General features: G+C 59.5%; 9 protein-coding genes across 9 annotated transcripts; 4 read left to right on the forward strand and 5 right to left on the reverse strand.

Moving 5' to 3' along the window:
- Positions 1 to 437: 437 nt before the first annotated feature.
- THITE_2169541 (uncharacterized protein) lies at positions 438 to 2,401 on the forward strand. The gene is made up of 4 exons (XM_003650020.1): positions 438 to 744; positions 909 to 1,328; positions 1,397 to 1,742; positions 1,866 to 2,401. Exons 1-4 carry the CDS (start codon positions 599 to 601, stop codon positions 1,902 to 1,904), a joined length of 951 nt encoding a protein of 316 aa, XP_003650068.1. The 5' UTR covers positions 438 to 598; the 3' UTR covers positions 1,905 to 2,401.
- A 28-nt stretch (positions 2,402 to 2,429) lies between these two features.
- Positions 2,430 to 5,225, reverse strand: THITE_2149230 (uncharacterized protein; the record flags this gene model as incomplete). Its single annotated transcript, XM_003650021.1, has 3 exons — positions 2,430 to 4,266; positions 4,611 to 4,924; positions 5,004 to 5,225. 3 exons carry the CDS (start codon positions 5,223 to 5,225, stop codon positions 2,505 to 2,507), a joined length of 2,298 nt encoding a protein of 765 aa, XP_003650069.1. The 3' UTR covers positions 2,430 to 2,504.
- Positions 5,226 to 7,128: 1,903 nt separating this feature from the next.
- THITE_2041196 (uncharacterized protein) lies at positions 7,129 to 8,270 on the reverse strand (the record flags this gene model as incomplete). Its single annotated transcript, XM_003650022.1, has 4 exons — positions 7,129 to 7,326; positions 7,397 to 7,689; positions 7,768 to 8,096; positions 8,176 to 8,270. 4 exons carry the CDS (start codon positions 8,268 to 8,270, stop codon positions 7,129 to 7,131), a joined length of 915 nt encoding a protein of 304 aa, XP_003650070.1.
- Positions 8,271 to 9,662: 1,392 nt separating this feature from the next.
- THITE_2040511 (uncharacterized protein) lies at positions 9,663 to 10,618 on the reverse strand (the record flags this gene model as incomplete). Its single annotated transcript, XM_003650023.1, has 2 exons — positions 9,663 to 10,028; positions 10,109 to 10,618. Coding segments are annotated over 2 exons (876 nt in total), but the record flags the coding sequence as incomplete, so codon positions are not given.
- A 2,857-nt stretch (positions 10,619 to 13,475) lies between these two features.
- On the forward strand, positions 13,476 to 17,781 carry THITE_2109326 (uncharacterized protein). Its single transcript, XM_003650024.1, has 2 exons — positions 13,476 to 14,085; positions 14,145 to 17,781. Exons 1-2 carry the CDS (start codon positions 13,684 to 13,686, stop codon positions 17,751 to 17,753), a joined length of 4,011 nt encoding a protein of 1,336 aa, XP_003650072.1. The 5' UTR covers positions 13,476 to 13,683; the 3' UTR covers positions 17,754 to 17,781.
- A 376-nt stretch (positions 17,782 to 18,157) lies between these two features.
- THITE_2109327 (uncharacterized protein) lies at positions 18,158 to 19,305 on the reverse strand. The gene has a single exon (XM_003650025.1). It carries the CDS (start codon positions 19,202 to 19,204, stop codon positions 18,263 to 18,265), a length of 942 nt encoding a protein of 313 aa, XP_003650073.1. The 5' UTR covers positions 19,205 to 19,305; the 3' UTR covers positions 18,158 to 18,262.
- Positions 19,306 to 20,300: 995 nt separating this feature from the next.
- On the reverse strand, positions 20,301 to 21,215 carry THITE_2109330 (uncharacterized protein). The gene has a single exon (XM_003650026.1). The coding sequence runs from the start codon at positions 21,127 to 21,129 to the stop codon at positions 20,377 to 20,379; it is 753 nt and encodes a 250-aa protein (XP_003650074.1). The 5' UTR covers positions 21,130 to 21,215; the 3' UTR covers positions 20,301 to 20,376.
- A 343-nt stretch (positions 21,216 to 21,558) lies between these two features.
- Positions 21,559 to 22,734, forward strand: THITE_116487 (uncharacterized protein; the record flags this gene model as incomplete). The annotated part of the gene is made up of 5 exons (XM_003650027.1): positions 21,559 to 21,750; positions 21,820 to 21,924; positions 22,010 to 22,361; positions 22,440 to 22,637; positions 22,703 to 22,734. 5 exons carry the CDS (start codon positions 21,559 to 21,561, stop codon positions 22,732 to 22,734), a joined length of 879 nt encoding a protein of 292 aa, XP_003650075.1.
- A 1,121-nt stretch (positions 22,735 to 23,855) lies between these two features.
- On the forward strand, positions 23,856 to 25,322 carry THITE_2126199 (uncharacterized protein; the record flags this gene model as incomplete). Its single annotated transcript, XM_003650028.1, has 3 exons — positions 23,856 to 23,981; positions 24,061 to 24,944; positions 25,235 to 25,322. The coding sequence occupies 3 exons, from the start codon at positions 23,856 to 23,858 to the stop codon at positions 25,320 to 25,322; spliced, it is 1,098 nt and encodes a 365-aa protein (XP_003650076.1).
- Positions 25,323 to 25,335: the final 13 nt, after the last annotated feature.

Genomic DNA, 25,335 nt, shown 5'->3' on the forward strand with positions numbered 1-25,335 from the left:
GGCCGCCACAACTTCGAACATCAACAATGCAAAATCGCAAGACTCGCAACAACAATAACTTTACGATACTTCAACCAAATCGAAAAAAAAGAAAACGAGGATAACCCGTACCCTAACCATAGCCTATATCATAACCTTAACCTAAATCCTAACCAGTGGGGGGCTAGCGCTACCCCCGTACCCCCGGCGAACTAAACCTTGGCGATAGTGCAAACCCCGTAGCGATCTTGGCGACGTATTGACGGTGTAAAAACATTGCCGACAATTGGCCGAAATTAGTCTTGGCGGGACCTCTTTAACGTCTACCCCCTCGCCAGCACCCTCGCGATGAGGCCCGTGCATTTGCCGCCGCCCCGTGTCCCTGGCCGGGATTTGTCGGACCAATTTTTTTTTCACGGTCGCATTCTCCGAGCCTGGGGGCCACCTTTGCTACCTACCTCTTTTTTCCCAAGCGGCTCGTTGCCAACCACACCGAAAACCTCCCATCAGATTCAATTGACTGCGTCTCTTGACCCTCGCGAACCCCCGAGTCGTCAGGGACCACCGGAACCACTCCACTCAGTTCTTTTTCGTCCTCTAATCTTCGCACACATACATAATGGCCAGCTCCGCGACAGAAGCCGGCAAGGTTGAGCTTGCCGCTCCCAAGGCCCAGCTCAGCGGCCTTCAGCTCTACTCCCGGTTCGCCCTCGCCGGTGCCGTCTGCTGCTCCGTCACCCACGGCGCCCTGACGCCCGTTGACGTGTAGGTGCCCTTGCGATGCAATGCGCTGTCGCGCCCTGCCTCGCGCCGTGCCTCGCGCCCTGCCGCGCCATGCCGCGACACGCCGCGACACGGGCCGGGAATGGGGGATGGCGACAAGTTAGGGAGCCGGTGGTCCATCGCTAACACGCGTCGGCTTCGCACAGCGTCAAGACCCGCATCCAACTCGACCCCGTCACCTACAACAATGGCATGATCGGCGGCTTCAAGAAGGTCGTCCAGAACGAGGGCGCTGCCGCCCTGCTCACCGGTGTCGGTCCCACCTTCGCCGGCTACTTCCTCCAGGGCGCCTTCAAGTTCGGTGGCTATGAGTTCTTCAAGCAGCAGTCCATCAACCTCCTCGGCTACGAGACTGCATCCAACTACCGGACCGGTGTCTACCTCGCCTCGTCCGCCGCCGCCGAGTTCTTCGCCGATATCGCACTCTGCCCTCTGGAGGCCACCCGTATCCGTCTCGTCTCGGAACCGACCTATGCCAGCGGCCTTATCAGCGGCTTCGGCAAGATGCTGACGACTGAGGGTGTCGGCGCTTTCTACGCCGGTTTCGGCCCCATCCTCTTCAAGCAGTGAGTTTGAGCACGGGCTTCCTTTCTTCATCTACATCGATGTGTACCGCTCGCTCACACGTGCCTAGGATCCCGTACACCATGGCCAAGTTCGTCGTCTACGAAAAGGTCGCCGAGGCCATCTACCGCGTCTTCCCCAAGAAGAACATGTCGGACGGTCTCCAGACCACCGTCAACCTGGGCAGCGGTCTTGCCGCTGGTTTCGCTGCCGCCATTGTTTCTCAGCCCGCCGACACCATGCTCAGCAAGATCAACAAGACCAAGGGTCTCCCCGGCGAGAGCACTACCTCCCGTCTGATCAAGATCGCCAAGGAACTGGGCTTCAAGGGCTCCTACACCGGCATCGGTGCCCGTCTCTTCATGGTCGGCAGTCTGACTGCCTTCCAGTTTGCCATCTACGGCGACCTCAAGAAGGTAAGCGAGCATCGGCACCCTTTGCCTTGTCTCGGGAGCTCTGCTGCTCCATCCCAGACACCGACTCCTGTATCCGAAAATTCTTAAATCCAGGAACTGCATGGCTAACTCTTTACGCTGCAGATGCTTGGTGCCACCGGTGGCGTGGAGATCAGCAAATAAACGCCGTCACGGACTGGTTGCTCCGTGTAGATGGTGCGGACGGGGTCGGGGGTTTGATCTGAAGCGGTTGTGGGGGTGTAATGGTGGACTGGACAGAGCTGGAGGACGACACATTTTGCGAGCCCTTTTTGGCTTGCTCGCCTGAGACAACAAAACGACACGGCGGAAGCATCTCGGGACATGTTGCCGGGGAAAAATGATCCTTTTCTTTTGTCTGCGAACTCTGGGGCGGGATTTGGTTCTGTTTTCGTCTTGGGCGACACATGCTTCTCACACACATACTAGAGCATAGAGCGCTTGGGCAAAAGCGCGCGTCCTGCCAGAAGGGTTGGCTGTATAATAGTCCAAGATTCCTCCTGATAGAGAGCAAGTTGCTGCTGCGGCTGGTTGTGGGATGCATGGTCAGAATTACAGCGATGCTTCGCATCCATGATACGTTAGAACGCTTCGATGCCTCTAAATACATGCCAACCGACAAAAGGCCTTTCTAGCTTTGGAACCCGATGAGCAAGAAACACAGAGTTTAGACGCTCATCCATGCAACCCCAACACGAATACAGCTTCTAGAATGCCCTCGCCCCAGCCGGCCCCCCAATCTAATTACACCACGATCCCCCTCTGCGCCCACCCGTTCCGGCCCTTCCAAGCCCACAGGACCAGCCCGCAAGCGATCCACACACTGGCCGCCATCCCCCAGAAGGCCGGCGCGTAGCACGCCTGGCCATAGCACAGATTACCCTGTTCTCCTTCTCCTTGACCACCACCACCACCCCCTCCGTTCCCATTCCCATCCCCATTCCCATTCCCGTTCCCAGCCGCGGCCTGGTACACGGCCGAGTAGACGGCGCCCCACAGCGCGGCGCCCAGGGCGGGGAACATGGCCACGATGCCCCAGTTGGTCGCGAAGTTCTCGACGCCCCAGATGACGGTGATGATGATGGGCGCCAGGCTGAAGACGGCGCCGTAGCCGGCGCCGACGAGCGCCGAGACCACCCACAGCCGCCCGCCGTGCGCCTGCGCGAAACCCGACGCCAGCAGCGCCAGGCCTAGCGAGAGCAGCAGGGCGAAGAAAAGGAGGAAGGCCACGCGGGAGATGGGTCGGAGGGCCAGCTTGCTGTCGTTGTTGCTGTTGTTGTTATTGTTGTTGCTGCGGGTGGTGGTGATTTGGACGTGGCGGGCTTTGGGGCTCGGCGCGAGCAGGTCGGTCAGCGTGCCGGTGAGCAGGCGGACGGCGGTGCTGGTTATGCCGATGATGGAGACGTGCGTGGCGGCCAGGGTGGGCTTGTCGGCGAGGTGGAGCGTGGGCGGGTACAGGGTCTTGATGACGGTGCCCACGTTGTTGATGAAGGCCTCGCCGGGGCCGATCATCAGGACGAAGCCGAGCGCGAAGCACCACATGGTGTGGTCGGCGAGGAAGCGCCGGGTTTCGGCGTTCAGCACCCACTGCTTCTTCAGCCGGGCCTCTTCCTCCTCGGGGTCCTTGATGCCCGCGTCCTCCATCTCGTCGAAGGGGTCGCTCCGCTCCACCGTGCCGTACCCGTTTTCGGACCTGCCGGGAGTGAACATCGCGCTGCCGTCCAAGATGCCGCTCCGCTCCAGCTCCTCGACCGCCTCCTCGATCAAGTCCTTCTCGTTCACGATAGTGAGCCCAAACGCGCCAATCACGCCGACCACGACCAGCAGCACCGCCAAGAAAACGAAGAAGCGGAACACATCGACCTCCCCCTCCTCGCCGCCCGGCACCGCAAACAGCCGGCTGCCCACCTGGCTCAACCACATGCCGCTCAGCCCGAACGCAGCAATGGGACCGGCCACGGCCAGGCCCCTGTGCTTCCCCCTCCCGAAATTCTTCGCGCACGTCGCCACGGCGCTCATGTACATGGAGCACGTGCCGACGCCGATGGCCAGGAACGCCAGCACCATCAGCACATACCACCCCTGGGCCGCCGGGCCCAATCCTCCTCCTCCTCCTCCTCCTCCAGAGGTGCTCGCATCCTCCTCTCCCCTCCCGCCATCACCATCTCCCACCCCAATTCCATCCCCGTTCCCAACCCGCGCACACGCGCCCCGATACGCGACAGCGGCCCCCGCGTACCCCGCGCCGAACGAGGCGGCAGCCAGCAGCGCCAGCGGGCGGGGCCCGGCGCGGTCGCACAGGTAGCCGAGCAGCGGCACGGGCAGGTACATGGCGGCGGAGGCGGCGGCGGCGAGGCCGTTGACGGCGAGCTGGGAGTAGCGCAGGCGGGCCTGCAGCAGGGGCGCGTAGAGCGAGAAGATAGTCACGGAGCCGGCGCAGAGGGCGGAGAGCAGCGCCGCGAGCAGGGAGAGCGTGCGGATGGCGCGGGCGCGATTGCGGGTGTGGCTGCGGCCGGTGGGGGAGGAGGAGAGGCGGGAGGATGGGGATCGGGAGGGGGATGAGGACCGGGATGGGGAGAGCGAGGGGGAGGGGGAGGCTGCTGCTGGTGGTGTGCTGGATCGAAGCAGCGGGCTGGTTTCGTCGCCCGGCGCGGCGGGGCGGGGTGAGAAGGGGGACATGGCTTGTTGTGGGAAGGGCGAGGATGGCGGGCGCGGTGGTCGGTGGAAAGACAGGCTGGTGAATGCGATGGAGTGACACGGCCGGGTTGGGATTGGCAATTGGCCAGGAGTGGCCGTTGCGCGGGTGATGGTGCTGGTGAACGTGGTGGGAAGTCCAAAGGAAGAGGGGACGGGGAGGATGAGAGCATGACGGAGGCGGGCGGGCCCTCGCGGCAGGGCAGCCAGGCGAGCATTGCCAGCGGCGCGAGCGGCGGGCCCGGCCACGGCGGCGCCGTCAACCCCTTGGCGGCGTACTTGCGCACCATCACCGACTGGCACGCCAAGTCGGCCGAGATAGTCGACTTTGTCACCAACCCCGTCACCACCAGCCAGCCTTCCCCAGCGGCTCGTCGATCCTTCTCCTCCGACGCCAGCACCAAGCCCGAACCAGCCTCAATCCCAACCCCGACTCCCACCACGACTCCCACCACGCGCCGCCCCCTCCCCTCGCACCCCACCAAGCCGAAAACCCCCACCACCACCACAACCACCACCGAGAACAACAATAACAACCCGCCCCCTCACAAACCAACCCTGCCCATCGCCCTCCTCCCCGCCGGCTTCTCTCTCACCCTGTCGGACCGCTTCGCCTGCGCGGTGCCCATCGCCGACGCCTACGCGCCCGTCGACCACTGGCAGTGGATGGCCACGCTGTGGCGCGGCATCGTCGGCCCCGACCTGGTCATCTACGCCGCGCCCGCTGCGCCCGCGCCCGCGCGCGCTGCTGCTTCTGCTTCTGCTTGTCATGGTGGTGCTGCTGCCGGTAGTGTTGGTGGTGGTGGTGGAGGTGGAGGGACGGTGGAGGTCAGGAGTGCCGGGCTGGTTGTTGTGCGTTTGCCGGCTCCGGCGCCGGCGTCGGGAGAAGGCGACGGGGCCGCGGGGGAGGTGGCGGTCGTGGATGAGAAGGTGCAGCGGCGGCTCGGGTTTGAGATTGTCGAGTGGGTGAGGAGCGCCGGGTGGGTGGACTCTGAAAGGGGGAGGGTGGATGAAGGGCACGGGGCGATGGAGTACTAATGATTAGATTGTCTTGGAAGGGCGGGCGGGGCGCTGATGGCGCTAGGCTAATGTGCCTCGGTGCAGCGCGGGTTGTGGAGAGATGGCACGAAGATAGGGCTTGTACGTCCAACTCAACATACGACGCCTAATGCTTTTACTGTTTCATGGCCACGGTCGCTGTGGTTTTGACTTTGACGGGCAGCCTGGGCCTGGGCCAGGCCCCGTAGAAAAGAACTGAGGAAGGACTGCGGCAGGAGAAGTCAACTGAAATCCATCCGGGACGTTAGTCTGCTGACGTTAGTCTGCTAAGTGATCCGGATGGGAAACTTCCAGCCCTTCTCGCAACGGACGGTGATCTGTGGGAAGTAGTAGCTCCTGTGTTAATTCATGAGATCCAGCTGTCGAGACGGCCTTCTCACGGTTGTGGACTTGGCCTGCACTTCTCCGCAAGAACGTCCTCGGCTTGTTCAAGGCTCCACCCAGGTCCGTGATCTTTTAATTGTTGTTTGAGGCGGGCGGGGGTCAGCTGCGGGCAGCAAATCCAGATTCAAACTTCATCTGTGGGCGATGATGCCTCGATCCCCCAAGACCGAGGCTCGATGAGAGCGTCTCAGCCAGATTCATTTCTAACCCAGTGTTCCCGTCCTTAACCTGCCACCCTATATACGGAATAGGCGTGCGTGTCTCATGTCTCGGCTAGCTGCCTACTTAATTTAAATTCCATACACAGGATGGCTGGATTACCATCTTTGCCGAAGTAAGGATTTCTGTTTGCTCAAGCAGTATTCAATACTTATCGGGATCCACTGCGCGGATTCGGACGAACAGCGATATCGATCGGGAAGCTCAACGACGATATCCAGTGGAAGACTGTGGAAGGCCCCAGAGAAGACGATGATTCCCTCAACTTGACCAGACGAGGGGAATGCAGAATCCAAACTTGCGCACTTCCCCCTTTCGGGTGTATTTGGCGAGAAAACGACCTGCTTCAGGGCTTGGCCGCAAGATTGTAATCCGTACATACAGAATTATGCCGTGTCCAAAGTGCCGCCGCCCCTAAGCATTCATTCAATTGCCGTGCGTCGCCTACCTCTACACGAGACGGTCCTAGTTCGTCTTAGGAGGTGTGAAAACTTGCCAACGGTTCCGGTCATGGACTTGTCTGGTAGAGTGGACTCGTTCTTTATTCGGCTATTAGTCCTGGTACCTGTTCTTCTGGTGCCGTTCTAAGCACAACCAGCCTCTGCAGAGAGCGGAGAGGGCGCCGATATTGCTACATTTGCAAGGCAACGAGAAACAGAGCAGAGCTGGGGGTATTGGGAATAGCCACGATTGGCGCAGTGCCTGAGAAGAAACCAGGGGAAACGGAAGGTCTTCGCACTGCGGCTGTTGAAAGGTCAACATACCCTCCATGCTCCTACTCGTCACTATAGCCCCTTAACCAGGAGTGACAGTATATCTGCAAGGCAGTCAGCCGTGCCTCGGGAAGCCAGCGAAGCAGGCCACTCAGGAGATCGAGGAACAACTCCTTGTCTTCGCCCTCCAAGGCGGTGACGCGGGACTCAAGTGACAGGCCGGTGGGCACCGGCACGGGACCCTTCCATGTGCCTGATAATCAAAGAGAGGGGTCAGTTCGTTTGGGTTCAGCGTTCGTTTACGTCGTGGGGCATTGATCCATTGGCTCACCGTCTTCGGACCAATATTTGCTTGTCTCCCCGCTTCTCTTGAGAAATTCGGGCGGCGGCGGACCTAGGAGGGCCGTCATGGCGGCAAGGTGGTGGGCGTTGTTGAGCTCGGGGGAATCGGTGTCGTACACGTCGAAGAGCATTTTCGGCTCGAGCAGATCCCACGCCTGGAAATTATGTTATAATAGCGAGGGATTGACTGCCCGCACCAGCAGAGCGTAATCTCGGAGGGCTTACCAACAACCCTACGGCCCACATGTCCACGGGACTTCCCCATTCCATGTTGAGAATGATCTCAGGGGCTCGGAATTGCAGGGGCATGGCATGGCCAATATGCTCGCGGCCGATACGTGCCTGGCCAAAGTCGCAGATGGTGAGCGGGCCTGCGCCGCCCAGCATATACCGCGACACGTAGATAGACCGGTCCACGTCCTGCTTCCGGGCTGACGGCTCCCGGATCTCGTCCTCTTCTACCTTGGCAAGGATGGAGTCGTCCGTCATGGCGATGAGAAGGTTGTCCGAATGCAAGTCTGGGGGGCGGGGTCTGTCAATCATGTTGCTTACCATGACGGGAGATCAGATGATTAGGTGACTATACGACGACTCACCAGTGTGGACCACCTCGGCTTCGTGGAGATAGTCCAAGCCGACGAGGACCTGGTCGATCGCGGGCGTGACGAGCATTTTCATGAAGACGCGCGTCGGCTGCCGTTGCTGCATTGTCCTCAGGCTCATGCCCAACGGGGCCATGACGAACACCTCGTGGTCGCCGTGCGGGCCTGTCAGTGTGAATGAATCATGGAGCTCGCGGACATGTCGCTTGCCAGGATGGCCGGGGGTGACAGTAGTGACACTGGCCAGGTGGTGGAAGACTACACGCTCCTGATTGTGTCTCAGGCTGTTGATGTGCACTTTAAGCGTCCAGTACTTCCCATCCCTAGTGATTCATAGGCTGTCAACAATCATTCGACAGCAGCCTGAATAATCAATCCGACAGAACATGAATGAATTCGTACCTTAGGTCTCGACCCAGCCAGACAGTGGAAGTGACGCCATAGCCGAGCTTGGCGACGACCTGGTAGTGCTCCCCAGTGACTTCTCCGATGCGCATTGGATAGTACTCGTCGCGGTTGTAGCAGGGAAGCGTCTCTTCCTCGACCTTGTCGGCGGGGTCGATGACTTGGAATCCGCTTGTCGGGAAGACCCGCGGGGCTTGTTGTGATGCTGCCGCCGCGGGCTGCAAATGCGACGACGACGACGACGACGACGACGACGACATAGCGAGGGCTGGTGCTATTGTTGCTGATGACGATGTTGTGGCTGATGGAAGAGGGGCGCGCGAGGGCATCAGGGGACTGCTTGTGGCTTTTGTGAGGGAATGGAGGCGCCGTGCGAAACGCGCTCGAAAAGCTTGTCGGGCAAGCATGAGGCGCTTGGTAATGATAGTTGGGCACTTCAATGTCTTCTGAGACTGCGATTAAGGAAGAATTTGATTGGGATTGACGAGATTCGGCCCGCCGCAACGGCCCGCCAACAAGTCGGACGTGCAGCTCGCCCTGAATGGCTGATCCCCCCGGCCCTGGATGGGTAAGGGGTGAAACCGCCAACCGGGCGCCTGATAGTAACAGAGCCTCTACTGCCTATCCTGAACGCCGTGCTCCTCTTTCACTCGCGTACTGGGCGGCCACCATTACTCTTAACAATGCGCATAATCACAGAACAAAAGCTACCTGAGAAGGCAGCTCCTCGGCATCGAGGCTTGGCTGCGGACTGTTTTCGCAGTGAATCCAGGGCCAGGGAGATGAAATCAGGAACGACTATAAAAGGACGAGAACTGTGGTTCAGCTGGCATTACTGCATATATTTCTATATCGGCATATGCTACAAGGCCATTGAACCCATTCCGTGCTTCAGTTTGAATCCCATCTGGCAGCATCGGCGGCAATGTCGAGAGAGTCAGGTCGTACTAGTACCGAAGAACTTCGCCGTCGGCGTACCCGCCTACATCAACGGCCATATGATTCAACTAAGAGATCCACTGAACAAGACAGCTACTCAAAGAAAAAGAAGGGACAGCGGTATCTTGGGATCTTGATTGCTTCAGAAACCCCAACCACTCAGCATGTTCCCCACGCTTTCCCCAAAGTGCGCCCTCATCTGAGCAAGCCTCTCGGCCGAATGCTTGGCCCAAAAGCGCGGAAGGAAAAAAGCGCCGGGGCTGACGTTCTGGATGAACCAGTACAGCGCCGACAACTGCTCAATGGCAGGCATCATGTCGATGGGCCGCCGCACGCCCGCCGCCGCAAAAGCCTCGTCAAGCCAGAACACCACGTCCCAGTTGACCGCGTCTTCGGCCCGGCGCTCTATCTTCTCAAGCCCGTGCAGCAGGCCGCGCCGACGGCGGCCGACCGGGTGGTCTGGGTCTGGGGTGGGAGGCTCGACGAGGCCGCCGATGCTGCCGAAGGAGTAGAAGAACTCGTCCGCGGCGGAGGCAATGTCTAAATTACTCCGAGATTCTGTGAGCTTGTGCCCCGATTACATCTCGGGAAGGGGGGGAAGAGTCATGGATGACTCGGGCTTCACCTACGGCTGAAGTCCCAGTCCAGCAACGCCGTGATCTGATTTGTGGCGGGGTCAAAAGGGAGATTATGTAGATCTGTTGAGGGAGTTTCAGTTCGCCAACAATCAAGAACATTGCACACAGTCGGATGGGGCTGTTGCCGTGTTGTTGGTTTGCGGGTAGCTCACCAAAATCTCCATGGACAAGCGTCTGCCGTGGCTTCAGGTCCGCGGACCGCTCAAGTAACGGCTTGAACCCTCTCTCAACAAACTCATCAATCCGCGTCCGCAGGTCTGAGTCTTTCCAGCCCTGCACGATGTCTCACTGATCCATGAAGGCAAGCTGCGTCTGAAGATACCTGTATCGTTCCCACGTAATGAATAAGCAACCGCTGCTTTTGATGATGAGTTGACAATGACAAACAGCGGGGAGGAAACGCACTCGGTGTACAGCTCATGATAGGTCTCGCAGCGCTTCGTAGCGCCGTAGATGGCCGTTGGGCCGACCGCAATGGTCCCGTCCTCGGCGAACCCCAGGCCTCCATATCCCTCCACCGAAGCAGGAAGCTTGTACTGCTGCAGCAGACGCAAAACCCGAGCTATCTCACCCAAGACGGCCTTCTTCGCATCACGGCCGAGCTTCTTGAATCCCGCAAGGTCAAGACGAGTGCCAGGCATACACTCCATCAGCACCCAGCCCGTCCCGCCGGCAGCAGCGGAGCTCCAGCCGTACACGGCCGGAACGATGGACCTCCCCAGCGGCTTGAGCGCGTCGTGAGCGAGGACCATGGCGGCCACCTCGTTTTCCACGCGCACGGCGTCGTTCAGATTGGCCCTGGGGTCCGGGAACCGGACGACAACTTTGGTGGCGCTCAGGGGCAGTGGCTCGGTGGCCGGCTGGAGGGCCGGCTTTGAACTGCCGTCCGCATTTTCGCCCGTGGACGGCCGCAGCGACACGACGTACACTTTGGTGTTGTTGGACCGGGGATCGAGCGAGACCTTTGAGACCTTGCTTCGCTGTTAGTCTTAAGCATCTTGCCTTGTTCGCTGGAGGGAGTGGGGCTGCTAACATCACGCCCGAACCGGCTCGCTAAGATATCACGAATAATCGCCTCTTTCGATGCTTCAGCGGATTTCTGGTGCGGGGCCATTTTCAGGGGTTCTCAAACGCGGAGTTGTTGAGCAGTGCGGACGTGTTGACAGGGAGAAAGACGAGTCGAACGCTATTGAAATGGCAGCATAAGCGGATTCCCGCCTCACTTGGAAGGCCGGAAGGACTTGAATGAGAGCAAGAGGGGGAACGAGATTGGCGGGTTTATGTAGCAAAAGTGGCAGACGGAACTGGAACGGCAGCGCGAGGGGGATCCCACCCGACCCAAAAGGATCGAGAAGAAAGCAACAAACCCGGCCTGCGAGAGAGCGGCGCACCAAATATCCATCAGATAAGGCAAGAGCAAGAGCGCCGTGTCGTTGGATGTGGTATGCGGTTGGATGTCCAACCGGTACAGAAGGACCTTGAGCCGATAAGTGGTGCTGGTGGTGGTGATGCAAGGCACATGTGCTATCCGCGCGGCCAACCAACACCAGGTTACATGAATTGTTGGCACCACGAGTAACTAACTCCCATTTGAGGAAGGTAGCTAGGGCGCCGCTCTTCTGCGGCCGCATTATATGAGGGTTCCAAGGACAAAGCATTGCATCCATACTCTGACCTGAGCACCAGCAACACTTTCCAAGTATAAAGGCAACCTTGACAGCTACCCTTCCAAGCCGCTAACCGCACACATGAGGACCAGAGGCATCCTCGAGTCGATATCCCCCCTGACTTGCCTCGGTCTGATCTAGGGCGACGACATTCCCGACGGCGATCCACACCTCCCCTCGCTGGAACCCGCGGCTTTGACGACGGCAAGGGCGCCGATTTCGCGTATTTTGAGCTCTACCGTGCCCCGCGGGCCGTGTGGGAAAAGTGGGAGACGAGACGGCTGGAGCAGGTCAATACATTCCGCCAGGTCCGGTGCCGGGACTGCGGCGTCTTCGCCACGGGGCTACAGCTGCAGCTCGACTTTGTTGATGACCAGCCTCTTGAGGGGCGAAGGCTTTGAGAACCTTTGAGCTTGTTATTTCTTGAATTTCTCATCGCTTTGAGATTGGAGTGCGTGCGATGGACGATGGTCGGACGAGAAAGCAGGGGTGCTGCCGGGCTCGGTTTGGGCCGTAATGGCTGTAGATTGGCAGATAGGTTAGCCATGAAGGGAAGATAGACTGTCCTAATATGGCGCCTTTGCAGCAGGCCGCTTGTGCAATCAAGCCGCAGTGCTTCGATGATTAATGGCCAACCATACATACCATCCCGGCCCTCGAGTTCCTGGAATTTTGGACGGAGAAGGACTGGGTTCGTGTGGACGCCGCCGTTGTCGGCACTGGCGTAGATCTGAGATATGTGGATGAGTTTCCGCCTCCAGGCCGCCGTCAAATGCGTCTTTGAGCAAGTGCGGTCCGAAGGGCTCGCGCAGCTGCAGAAGCTCTGACGGAATACGATGGCCCAGCCTGTTGTTGACGGGATTCCGCCCTTCCGAGTCTGGGACTGGGGGGAGAGACAGGCCGCTGTGTTTTGTGTGTCGAGGGCATCAAGAAGCACGCCTTCTGCCACGCGCACCCGAACCGCCGGGATATTCTTGTCGTACCGGATACGTTTAACATCGTCGGCCCCATTGAGCTGGAGCCGGACAGCTGTTGTTTTCTTGGCCGAGTGGGAGCGGAATTCTCTGGCTAGTGTTTCTGTTACCCCCAGCAACGTACCGTTTTACAGTCTCAGCGAGCAGCGATGTGACGGGTCACTCGTTGCAGGGCAGGAGGATCAGGTGCAGGACGGGCGGCGACAAAGCATACCTAATCTATGTTCCTTTTCTGCGAGATCCCCCTGTGCCTTGTGATTGTGGTGCCTCTTGAGCCATCTCTGGCGGCTGTCGAGTGGCGGGTCGAGATGTGATGCTGGCTCGGACGCGATAGGCCACGCAGCGCGTTGATCATATCGTTTTCGACTTGTTCCCCTGGTGCGGCGCAGCGACGCCCTTTGAATTCCTCACACAGACACGGATCAGAGCGAGCACAGGCGCTATGGTAAACAAAACTGTTTCAAACTGCTCGAGACCTATTTAAGAAGGAAGACCCGAACAAGGCTGACTTTGCAGAAGACCCGAGCATCCGTCATCCATGGTAGAAAGGGCATACCTGATCTTCGAGTGCTCCGATGGACCGTTTTTACAAGGGAAGACGGTAGCCTCGACCGTTTCCAATAGCGGGGATCTAGGTAATTCTGCTGGCAGATGTTTGGGCCAGAACCCCACTGAGCAGGCAGGACTAATAAATGCAGCTACTGCGAAGGAGTACAGGTTACTACTTCGTGATCCTGCCTCCTTACACGAGGTGCTGCCCTCATGGAGGAAGGGATAAGCATTGTGATGTTGGACAGTCGAGCACTTAAGTAAGGTACCCTGGCTGGTGATTGTGTGTCCTAGAGAGGTTCAGCCCCAGTCGGGGAAGGTGCGAGCTCTGTGGGTCAGATTGCGTTGAATTGCGTTGGATTGGATTGGGTTGAGTTGAGAAGAGTTGAGTTGTTCGGAGCCATGGCCCGATCTGGATGCGCGTCATGAATCAAGGGTCGCGAACCCCTGCACGGGTGACTAAGCTGGCTGATCGAACTTGGCGTGGGGGAAGCCCAAGGCGAAAGCAACACCAGACTGCCCAGCTCCTGCTCTCCTTTCCTTCTCGCTTCCACCACAGAGCAAGCACAACGCAACACAACTTCACGGCTTCAGCTTTCTGCTGCCAGCTTCCATTGCGAGAACAGCGTTGTACATTGCTTCCGCAATCTGCATTCAGTTGCGTCCAATTGCAATCAATCGATCAATCCATCACGAAACACCCACAAACAAAACAAGCGTCCATTGGAGTATGACACGATGACGTCCATCTCGGATCTGGCTGTCGGCCAGAAGATCCGCCTCAGCGACAATCGCTCTGGCACCATCCGCTTTGTCGGCCAGACCGCATTTGCCCCGGGTGACTGGGTCGGAATTGAGCTCGACGATGGCTCTGGAAAGAACGACGGAAGCGTCCAAGGCGAGCGCTACTTCGACTGCAAGATGGGCTTCGGCATGTTCGTGAGGCCTTCCACCATCACCGTGGTTGCCCAGCCCAAGCCCGCGGCTTCCAAGAAGGTTACGCGTCCCAGCGGCATGTTCGCAGCAGCTTCTTCGCGCGGTCCGAATGCCAACGACGCCGCTCTTGCCAAACGCAAGAGCCTGAATGCTCCCAGCCCGACGCCAGCCCCCAGGCCATCGCGCTCTTCGAGCATCGCACGCGTAAGACGCGTCATCCCTATCTTGACGCGTCGTGATGGTCTGCTGACGCGTCTTGCCAGTCCCCTACCAGGTCCCCAACCAAACAGCTGGCCACAGCGCCTTCAAGCGCTGCCGGGTCGCGTACCGCCACTCCTGCCAACGCCAGGCCTGCCCTCGGAGCTCGTCCACGCCCCTCCGTCGCGCCTGCCAAGTCCTCCGCTGCTCCGCCGCCCCTGCCAGCCCCCAGGGCCCGCCAGGCCTCTACCGCCGCTGTGGCACCCAAGCCAACTGGTGCCCCTGCGCGCACTCTGAGCGGTCGGCTGCCCGCAGCTGCCAAACCGGGAGTTGCCCGCTTGCCCACGGCCCGACTCGCCTCCTCCGGCCCGGTTCCGGCCATCGGCAAACGCGGCAGCGGGAGCACCGTCTCCACGCAGAAGAGCAGTGACGATGAAATCCTTTCACCCAAATCGATCAGCCCGGCCCAGCAGAGGACCCTGGCATTGGAGAAGCTCACCGGCTCAGCTAACTCCCCTACACCGCCCGCCGCCACCAAGCCGGCCGGCGCAACCGCCACGACCACATCCAGGTCAGCAGCCAATACTGCGGCCGCCAACAAAGAGATCGAAGATCTCAAGGCGAAGATCCGCGTCCTTGAGAAGAAGCGGATCGAGGATCGCGAGAAGCTTAACACGCTCGACCAGATCAAGAGCGAGCGCGACAAGTTTGAGAGGATTATCCAAACTTTGCAAATCAAATACCAACCACAGCAGCAGGAGCTTGCCGACCTGAGACGGCAGCTCAAGGAGGCTGAGACACGCCTGTGCAATGTCGAGGAGATGCAGGCCGAGCATGAGGCCGCCCTGGAGCTTGCCACCCTCGACCGCGAGATGGCCGAGGAGATGGCCGAGGTCCACAAGGCTGAGCTCGACGCCCTCAAGTTGAAGCACGAGGAGTTGGAGCTCGAAGTGGAGGTTCTCCGGGAGGAGAACGCTGAACTCACCAAAGGCATGTCATCCGAGGATAGGGCCAGTGTCGGATGGCTGCAGATGGAGAAGAATAATGAACGGCTCCGCGAGGCGTTGATCAGGCTTCGGGACATCTCCCGTGAGCAGGAAGAGGAGTTGAAGGCCCAGATCAAGGGTCTCGAGGATGATCTGCGCGAGTTTGACGCCGTCAAAGAGGAGCTCACCGCCTGCAAAGAGGACCTGACGCAGAAAGAGTCTGCCATCGAGGATCTCCGCGAGCAGCTGAACAACGCTCTGGGAGCCGAGGAGATTATCGAGAATCTCAGTGAACAAAACATGAACCAATCCGAAGAGATCAAGGAGCTCAAGGCGGCCATTGCCGACCTTGAAGCCCTGAAAGAGATCCACGATGAGCTGGAAATCAACCATGTCCAGTACGAGAAAGAGATGCAGGAGGATATCAGCCAGAGGGACGCCGTCATCGCCGAGCAAGCCCGCCAGGCGGCCAAGCATAAGGCAGCCATGGAGGACATGGAGTACACGCTGTCGAGGTTCCGTGAGCTGGTTACTAGCCTGCAGAGCGACCTGGCGGACATGCGTGCTTCTCAGGCCGTCACCGAGAATGAGTCGGAGCAGCTGAACAGCCGGTCGCGCGCCATGCTCGAGCTCAACATGAAGCTGCAGATCTCCGCCGCCAAGGCCCAGGCCAAGACCATCGACCTCGAACTGCGCCGTATGGAGGCGCAGGAGGCCGAGCAGCACCTGGAGATCGTCACGCTGTTCCTGCCGGACAGCTATCAGACCGACAAGGACTCGGTCCTCGCCCTCCTGCGATTCAAGCGCCTGGCTTTCAAGGCCAATCTGCTCAACGGCTTCATCAAGGAGCGCGTCAACAGCCAGCCACACCCTGGTCACGAAGACGAGGTGTTCGAGGGCTGCGATGTCGCCGACAAACTGACCTGGGTTTCCTGCATGTGCGACCGCTTCGTGAATGCCATCAGCCACTGCTCGCTTGAGCAGTTCGCCCAGTATCAGGGTGCGCTGTACGAGCTCGAGCCTGCCGAGAGGGCCATGAACGGCTGGATCGACGGCCTGAGACGCGACGAGTTGAAGGAGAAGCAATGCGCGGTCGAGCTGCAGCGGACCATTGCCCTCATGACGCACCTTGGCGAGGTGCACATCTGCCCCGACCTACAGAGCTTCGCCGACGACATTCACATGCGCGCTCTACTGATGCAGAGTTACTTGGAGTCTGCCGCCGTCGCCTTCACCACCGCGAAGGCCATGGTCCAGCGGGTCGTCCCCTCGACCGAGGACGAGGAGGAGCTCAGCCAGCACTTCTCAAACAAGACCGACAGCGTTGTCACCCAGACTCGCAGCACCAAGGTCATCGCCGGAAAGACGGCCCGCGCGCTGGAGGATCTCAATTCCAGGTCCCTCTCTCTCCTGCCCGAGTCCCTGGAGGCGTTTGTGGAGTGCGAAGCTGCGACAGCGGAGCTCGCCGACATGGCGCGCAAGATCGGCTTGGATCTTCATCGGCTCCTCAATGAGGAGGGCAGAACCGCACCATACACTTATGCCGAGGTGCAGTCGTGCATCCAGAACACAGCCATGACCGCGTTCAACCACAGCGAGGCCGACCTGTTCTCGACGTACCTCAGCAAACTGCGCGCCGTCACGTCGCAGATCTCGGACCTAGCGGCACTGAGCACAGACCTCAGCCAGACGCAAGAATTCGAGCGCGGCCCTGCCCCTTGGACCTTGCGCAGCCAGGAGCTTAAGGAGCTCAAGAAGGTGCCGATCGAGGCCGAGGCCGAGGTTCGCCGTCTCAAGGAGGAGTACAGCAACGCCCGCCGCACCATCGCCATCCGTGACGAAGACCTGAGCACAGCCCAGGTCAAGATTGAGACGCTCGAGTCCCGGATGCGTGACGCCAAGGCGAAGGCAGCACGGATCTCGGAGCTCGAGGCTCAAATCGCGGCGGACAAGGAGGAGATCGCCACCCTATCGGAGAGCATCTCCAAGCAAGACCGCGAACTCAAGGCGCTCGAGCTCGACCGCGACAAGTGGAAGCAGGTCGCCAGCACCAGCCGGGTGGTCGCCGGCAGCGGGGCGGAAGCGGCAGGGGCCAGAGAGAACCAAGAGCGGGCGGTCGCCACGGCGCGCGAGATGGACAATCTTAAGACGATGATCAACGGCCTCGAGGCTGCGCTCCGCTACCTGCGCGAGGATAACCGCCGCGCCAGACTGGTGGAGCAGCGCGACCACGACTGGCTCGCCGAGCCCCTCACTAAGAATATCCGGCCGGGCGAGCAGCGCAGGGCAATTGCTGGTTCCGAGAACAAGGCTGTGCTTAGGGAGCTGGTCAACCTGTCGAGCCATGCTAAGATCTACGACTTGGCGAGGCTGCCCGAGGATAAGATCGCGTGGAAGCCGGCAAAAAGCACGCCGCAGTATCATGCGGCACAGCAAAAAGAAGATTTCGCCACTTGGAAGAGCTGGCAAGAGGCCGCCCTTAAGAAGGGCTGGGGGTCGGTGCCCGCGTCTCCCGCTGCGGCAGGTAAACAGAGCCCGAAGAAAAATGTCATGAGGCCCGTTGGGGCGAAGTTGCAGATCAGGCTGCCGGGGATGGAGGGAAAGCCTAGCCCTATCACGGGTAGGCAGGTGGAGATTGTGGATTCCAAGGAGTGGGAGGCGTTGCAGGGGAGGTTTTTGTTCATGTGAGAAAGCACTGGCGGCGTCTAGGGCGTTGTTTGGGCTCGGGAAAAGGGAGGTTCTGTCATGGGTGCATCGCATGAGGCGTTTTGTTCAGGAGCATGGCACGGGCATGCCAGAAGGCATTTTTACCCATTCTTGACGGAGTTTGGCGGGGACACGGCCTGAGAGATGGCTCTTTGTTGATTGCACGAGGAGTCCGGCCAAGGGCATGGCCTGAAAGATTCTGTATCATTATTTGCATTGCGAGAGGAGTTTGGTCAGAGGGTTCTGGATACCCATCCAGCCGAAACGGCTGCGGCTTTTGTTAGACGGACTGGAGAATGCTTGGCTTTTTCACAAGATGGTTCCTTGGCATGGTGCCTGCATTATGAGTTCCCCGGATCTGGCACGTAGCACGTTCGATAAGCGGATGGTTCTCTTCCCGGGCCGGTCGATGGCGAACCTTTTCATTCCATGCGGCTCCGTTTCTACACACTATCAAGCCACAACCAATTCATGCTCGTGATGATCCTCCCCTACTTCCCCTTCCCCTTCTTATCCTTCTTCCCCCCTCCCGCCCCAGCACCGGCGCCGGCACCGCTACCCCCGCCGGCGGCAGCCAACAAACTCGCCATATCCGGCATCCCGCCGCCGCCGACACCTCCACCCTGCTGCTGCAGCTCCTTCATCATGTCCTTGAGGAAGTTCTCGCTCACCCCGCCGCCCGTCATCGCGGGGCTGTAGTACGGCAGCAGCTCGCCCATCTTCCACCCGCGCGGCACCGCCGGCCGCGGCCACGGCTTGCTCGTGTCCGCCATGGCGGCTGGCGGCGGCGGCGCGCCGCCTACGCGCATGCGCAGCGCCGGGGAGCTGTCCGTTGTTGGGTGTGCGCGCAGGTGCTGGGCTACGAGCAGGTAGAGGTGGTGTTTGTTTTTGATTGTTTTTGATGGAGGGAATGGTGGTTGTGTAGTAGGTAGGTGTGGGTGTTGCTGCTGCTGCTGCGCGCGCAGGTCGACCTTGACCCGGCCCGGGTTGGCCCAGTCCTTGGGGTGCAGCTTGCCGGCCTCCAGCACGGTGGGCAGGCGCAGGCTCGCGCACGCCTGCACGATGTCGATCGCCAGCGGGTTGCGCACCGCCAGCGCCAGCGGCACCCGCCGCCCCTCCGCCCGCGTCCGCGTCGCGTCGAAGTACACCGGGTACAGGCACTGGTAGTGCCGGTACGCCTTCTCGTCTGTCGTCGTCTGCATGTGGATCTGCGGGGCGGGTGCTGCTGCTGCTGCTGCGCGGCGCCCTGCGGGCGCGGGTCGTGGCGGCTGCTGCTGCTGATGGGAGGACGGGGCGGCGGCGGCGGGCTTCTTCGTGCTGGCGTCGACGCGGCGCAGGATATCGGACTCGACGAAGTCGTCGATGTCGGCCTCGGAGGGGTCCGACATGTCGACGTCGCTGTCGGAGACCTCTTCTACGCGGGGGTGCGACATGACGGCGGCGGTGGGCTGTGGGCGGTGTTGGTGTTGAATGTCGAATCGTGTGGGGTTTATTTGAGAGCTTGGGAAGGGTCGACGTTGATAGTGGGGTCCTGCAATTGGGTTTGAGGTGGGGCTTGGCAGGGCTGCTACGTAACTATCAAAAACTATTGGCTGTCGGAGCGCAACGCCAGAGCAGGGTTTCTCTTGAGCTGACTTCTCAGCTCAGGTCATGCGAATGCCTGGTTTGTCTTGATTTCTTCGATCAAAATTAAGACGTTATCGCTCTGCTCGGCCCTGCTGCATCGTACACAAGCACTCGAACGGATGGACGCTCCAGAGGCGGATTGATACCGTCATGGAGATCCCCGGTGAGGACAGGTATTCACCGCGAATTGGAGTTGGTCATCCGTATGAACGCCGGCAGCTTTCTGTCCCTGCCAAGGTGGTCCAAGTAAGCGGCAGTTGCCCAAGGAGAGAGCTGTTGGTGATTGAGACTAGTGTGAACCCGGCAGTGTGATCGTGAAGGTAAACGAGCTAGACCGCCAAGAACGAAACACAAGGGTTTGAATGGAGACTGTCTCTTCTGTTTCGTTGAGTTCCCATCGCCCTGACCAAACCTTGGCAGCCAATTGCACGAATAATCAATAGACCACATGGAGACTGGCGCCGTGATGGAACACTGCAACGTCCTAGACTCCGCCGCGCAGGCCGGCATCGTCGTCGGCGCTGCGATCGGCGCCGTGCTCGCTGCGCTGACAGCTTTTGCGTGTGTGGATTCCTAGTCTCTTCTTCCTGTCTTGCCGCAAGGTACTCTCATTGTTCGCCCCGGCTACTATAGGTAAAGGATGGGATACAACGCTACCTAGATTGGGCGTCCTACAGGTGGGAGCATATAGGAGTGGAGTCTTCTGTTCCCGGGGAGGGTCACTGTACAGTACACACTATTCATGCCAGTTTCACTGTTCGGCGCTCCCACGAATGCCTAGCTTCACCTTTACCACTTTAGCCCCTCTCGATCATGTAATCATCCCTCGAGAGGCGCCATTAAAGAAATGCAAGGCCGGATCAAGACTTCTCGCCATGGCCGTGCTTCAGCTCTTGCTGCGCGGGACATGTCGAATGACCATATCAGTGTATTTGTCCCTAGCCCATAGAACGAACATAGCGGGACGTTGTGGCCTCGCTCAAATGCATCCCCAATTCGAAGTGATCCGGTCAACCAAGGCAAACAAGAGGTGAGTTTGGACACGGCACCCAGCGCCCGGCACAACAGCCCTCCGAAAACCAGGCTTCAGCCACTCGGTCGCAGCGGCAAGGTCGAATCCCGGCGCGCTTCGTTCCGTGATGATCTCGTAGGCGTCGCGGCATGGCATTGTCGACTCGCCCGCGCGCGGCGGCGGCAGGAGGGGATAATCGTTATTTGGGTCTTCAAAATCAGAGACTTGCACGGCATCTCCATGCGTCTCCACTGGAGTGGGCTCGTCGGTGCTGGGCTTGTCCTGAGCGAGGGGGCTGGCCGGGCTTAGGAAGGCCTGTTCGGGCGGTTCGAATGCTTCCCGAGGCGTGATGCAGGGGTTGGGGACGACAGCGGAGCTCTCAGCAGGTCCAGAAGGTTCTGGTGGAGTGATGCGCTTGATCTCAATGTTGGTCGCAATGCCGCGGGTCGTGTCAGTCGTCGATTCAACAACCGGTCTCTGGGATGCCCTCGAGTCGAGAGCATGCTGCAGTCGCCGGACCTCGGCGGTCAGGCTCCCGATTCTCCGCAGGGCATCCGCAAGCCTGGCTTCAGCATTTGAAAGGGCCGATTCGAGTTCGGCAATCCTGCCTTTCACTCTTGCCCGGTGCCGCCGCTGGTTCGCGCGTTGCCGAGCGGCCTTGTGGCCGGGCGGTTTGCTCGAGAATTTGTGTACTCGGCTGCGGTAGCTTTCGGCTTCCATGTTGTAATTCAAAGCGCCTTGAATTAAGAACGAGAGAGTATCAGGGGTGTCTATCCTGCGCGTGGGCCCCGAAGTGTGTATCCTGGTGATGCGTTGGACAAGGCAAAAGAGGGAAAAAGTTGGTGACTAACCAATAAATTTCCTTTTCTGGCTCGTCGCCGCTTTTGCGGAGATGATGGATCCCTTCATAGCCTGATTAGGCAAGTAACCGATGACAGAACTTGGACTATCTCGTGTAAGTGAAACCAGCGAAGGCAGTACACGGAAACCATTCTGCACACTTACAGACCATGAGCGGTCAAGATAAATATGTGACCAGATCCCACATATCAGCTCCTCTGGAAGACATTGTCTTCAGCCACTTCCTAACCAAGTGCAACACCGTCTCTGCCCCCCGCCCTGGCAATCTACATAATCCACTGTTCAATCATGGACTCGTCCAAGATTTACGACCAGGTCCGCGAGCACTACAGCTCGGCCTCCCGCGGCACTAGCGTCAAGTACGGCGAGACGGTAGCCAAGTCCTTTGGCTACAGCGCCGAGGAGCTCGCCAGCATCCCCAAGGATGCCAACCTCGGCCTGAGCTGCGGCAACCCGCTAGCCCTCGCCAGTCTGAAGGAGGTAATGAGATCACATTCGTCAACCACCCTCTGCACCCGTCCGCCCGGCCGTAACTAACACTCCAGACAGGGCGAAACAGTGCTCGATTTTGGCAGCGGCGCCGGCTTCGACATATTCCTCGCAGCCCCTAAAGTCGGCCCGTCCGGCCGAGCTATCGGCATCGACATGAACGACGTATGATTATCCCTTTCCCCTCCCTTTACACTCCTTCGAGACAGTAACCCCCCACTTACCTTTACTAAACACCCCCCAACTCTAGGACATGCTAGCCCGGGCCAACCACATCCTCAACACCCAGCACCCCAACCTACCAGCAAACATAACCTTCCTCAAAGCCAACATCACCGCCGTCCCGCTGCCCCCGGACACGGCAGACTGCATCATCTCGAACTGCGTCATCAACCTGGTCCCGCCCGCCGACAAGCCGGCCGTGTTCCGCGAGATGCACCGCCTGCTCCGGCCCGGCGGCCGCGTCGCCGTGTCCGACATCCTGGCCAGGCGGCCGCTGCCGGACGCGCTGCGGGCCGACATGGCGCTGTATGTCGGGTGCGTGGCCGGGGCGAGCCAGGTGGTTGAGTACGAGCGGTGGTTGGAGGAGGCTGGGTTTCGAGGTGAGTTGCGTCTTTTCCTCTCTACCCGGAGTGGTCTTCTTATGTCTGGGGTTGCTGATGGTGGACGGTTGTAATCAGACGTCATGATTGTAGACACGGGGGCCGATTTGAACGTGTATTGGGAGACGAGAGAGGATGGGGAGAAAAAGGGGAAATGCTGCGCCCCGACTGGTGCGGCGGCTGCTGCTGCCTCCCCGGCTGGGAAATGCTGTGGTGCGCCGGCGAATGTGGGCAATGGGGAAACTGATTTGAAGGTTGACTTGAATGAGTTTGTTGGTAAGTGAGATGTTTTCTTTGTGTCAGGTCTGCGTATCTGACCACATGCTAACTGATGTCCACAGGCTCGTATAGTATCTTTGCCGTTAAGACATGAAGATACCGTCGGAGTCTTGAGGCATGAAAGAGAGGTTATTTGCTCAGCGTTTCAAGGCTGCCTGGCGTTACTCATCCACAGAACTTGATTCCAACTCAGTCTCTACGCCCACGGCTCGAACAGCTTTCTCTCACTATTTGCAAATCGCTAGAGTGCACATTGATCACACATCTCCACTTCGTCGGCAGAATGACAACTACGTCCCGGGCCATGTCCATGTGTTCGTCTAGAACTGGTTTCATGTACTACTAGGTACTTTCGTACATTCGCCGTGTAAACGACTGGGGAACGCTCGGGAGTCTATCCTTGGTTGCTTTAGTCTATTGATTATGCGCAAACCATTCCTGCGCTGTCTTGTGGCGGCAGATCTACGTGGAACAAGATAACTCTATGTGCAATAACGGCTCATCTCTGGAAGCGAGGGAGTCCTTGATTTGGTATCGACGGTCCCAAAAGATGAGACGGTCTTAAGAACTTCTGGTAAAAACATAGGGCACTCGTCTTCATCCTCCACCGCCACATGCCTCAATTTCCTTGATTTTGCTCCTTTGGTCACGCACAGCTGCATTGAGCATGACGCTAAACTCTGGTGTTCTTCGACCTGCTCTTCCCAAAATAAAATATCTCGTCCAACGGTAGCTCCTCGCGTCGCAGCACTGCGTGTCTGCTGCTCTGTGGCGGTGTCTGCAACTAGCCGCCCTGTTGTGATGCTGTTGGGTGCAAAGCTGCGTGCCCTGAGCATGATTCGCTGCGTCACGATGCAGGTTTGATTGGCTTTCCCAGGATTCGTAGCCGCAACACAAGCCGACGATCGCGGTTTGGCTTGCAGGCCGACATCCGGCCTCCCGAAGCCTGATTCAACGTCAGGCATCGTTTGCCCGAACGGCTGGAGAAAGGCGGCCAACACATTGCAAGCTCTCCAGCTCGATTGCTCCTTGGAATCAATAGTTCAATATACCTGATCCTTCTGTGCCTATCTTACGGGCCGACACGGATGTCAAACAACTCGCATTGTCTTCGCGATGCCTAGCCGAGCTGCACACCACGATGGCCCCCAAGCAATCCGGGGCCCTCCCAAGCCGGTGTTCACTCGGAGTGAGACTCACCTCGGGGGACTAATCATGTGGCTACCACCACGAGATGGCCTAGAGACGCACGCCGAGCTCCCCGAGGGCTGCTACGACCACCCAGTGGTGATTCTGTCCCCGCAAGCGTCACCTCCAGATGATTATGTCGTGGTTTTGATTGTGGGTGTCTTGTCACTGCGACGATGTCGTGGACTTTATCAGCTAAACAGTCAACTTACACGGCCTTGCAACTACGCAGGTGACCTCCTTCGATGAAACGGATATCCGCGACAGATTCCCCCGCGATCGTGATGCCGCGCTGAGGAGAGCGTACTTGCCCATCCACCCAGCCAGCAACCCAGACGTAGAGACTGTTCTTCACCTTGCGGACGGCGCCGAGCTAAGCAAGAAGTCGTACGTCAACACGCGCAAGAAGCATACCGTCCCCCTCCGCATCATCCGACCCTACGTCGGCCACGGCCCCGCCGCCGCTGAACAGTACATCCTGACCCGCGAGTCCTACCTCGCGCTAGCCCGCCACGCCAGATTTGACACCTACCTTCCCGCGACCGTCCGCGAGCCCGGCCCCCTCCTGGCCGAGCTCCCGCCGGCCGAGCGCCTCGGCCTGGAACCACCAGTCTCGCACGGCACCATGGCCGTCGCGAAAGCACCAACACCACCACTGTCTCCCATCCTGCGGGATACTTCCCCCTACACCACCCCCGCCCTCCGATCCTACCCGCCGGCCGAGCGCCTCGGCCCGGCACCACCAATCTCCTACGGCACCATCCCCGTAGCGAGAGCAGCACCACCGCCGCCACTGCCTCACCTCACGCGGGATGACTTCCTCCGCACCACCACCACGCCCGCCCTCCGACCCTACCATTACCCGTCCCGTCAAAGCCAGCACGACGCCACGCCGCTGCCGCGCTTCCACTACTCGCAACCCACAGCTCGCTACCGCGCCGGCGCCACCCTCTGGCCGGACGGCAGCGGTCTTCCCTCAGGCCGCGTCGGACCGCTCCTCCCGTTCCCTCGCAAGCTCTTGCTATACGCCATCGTCGTGTGCTTGTACTGCGGCGGCCTGTGGGCGGGCTGGGCGTACCGCGCCGAGATCGGGGCTGCATTGTTAGCCGGCGTGCGGTGGGTTGGGGCAGGCGCGCTGCGGTTGGTGAAAAGTGTTGTGGGCGGGCTGGGGCGCGCGGTGGTTTGGCTTGTGCTGTGGCTTGTGGAGGTGGGGAAGAGGGCGGGTTTGAAGGTTTGGGAGTGGTTGAGGGGTGGGCACGGTGGGAGGGTTGGACAGGCGTTGTGGTGAGGGCGCGGTTCGTTCCGGATGTGGGAGGGGAGTTGGTGTGGGAGATTGACCTGGGCGTACTGTGGGATATGTCAAATTTGTTCTGGGTAGCTACACTTGGTGGGATATGAGTTGGCAGGATGGAGATGCTGGGCAGACACTCGGACTCGTTCCCGGAATGCGCTCTCGAAGCCCGGAAAGGCGACCAAGACCTTGCAACTGTTTGATGGCGCATAGCCT

Source organism: Thermothielavioides terrestris, chromosome 1 (assembly GCF_000226115.1).
Source record: "Thermothielavioides terrestris NRRL 8126 chromosome 1, complete sequence".
In the NCBI taxonomy this organism is placed as follows: domain Eukaryota; kingdom Fungi; phylum Ascomycota; class Sordariomycetes; order Sordariales; family Chaetomiaceae; genus Thermothielavioides; species Thermothielavioides terrestris.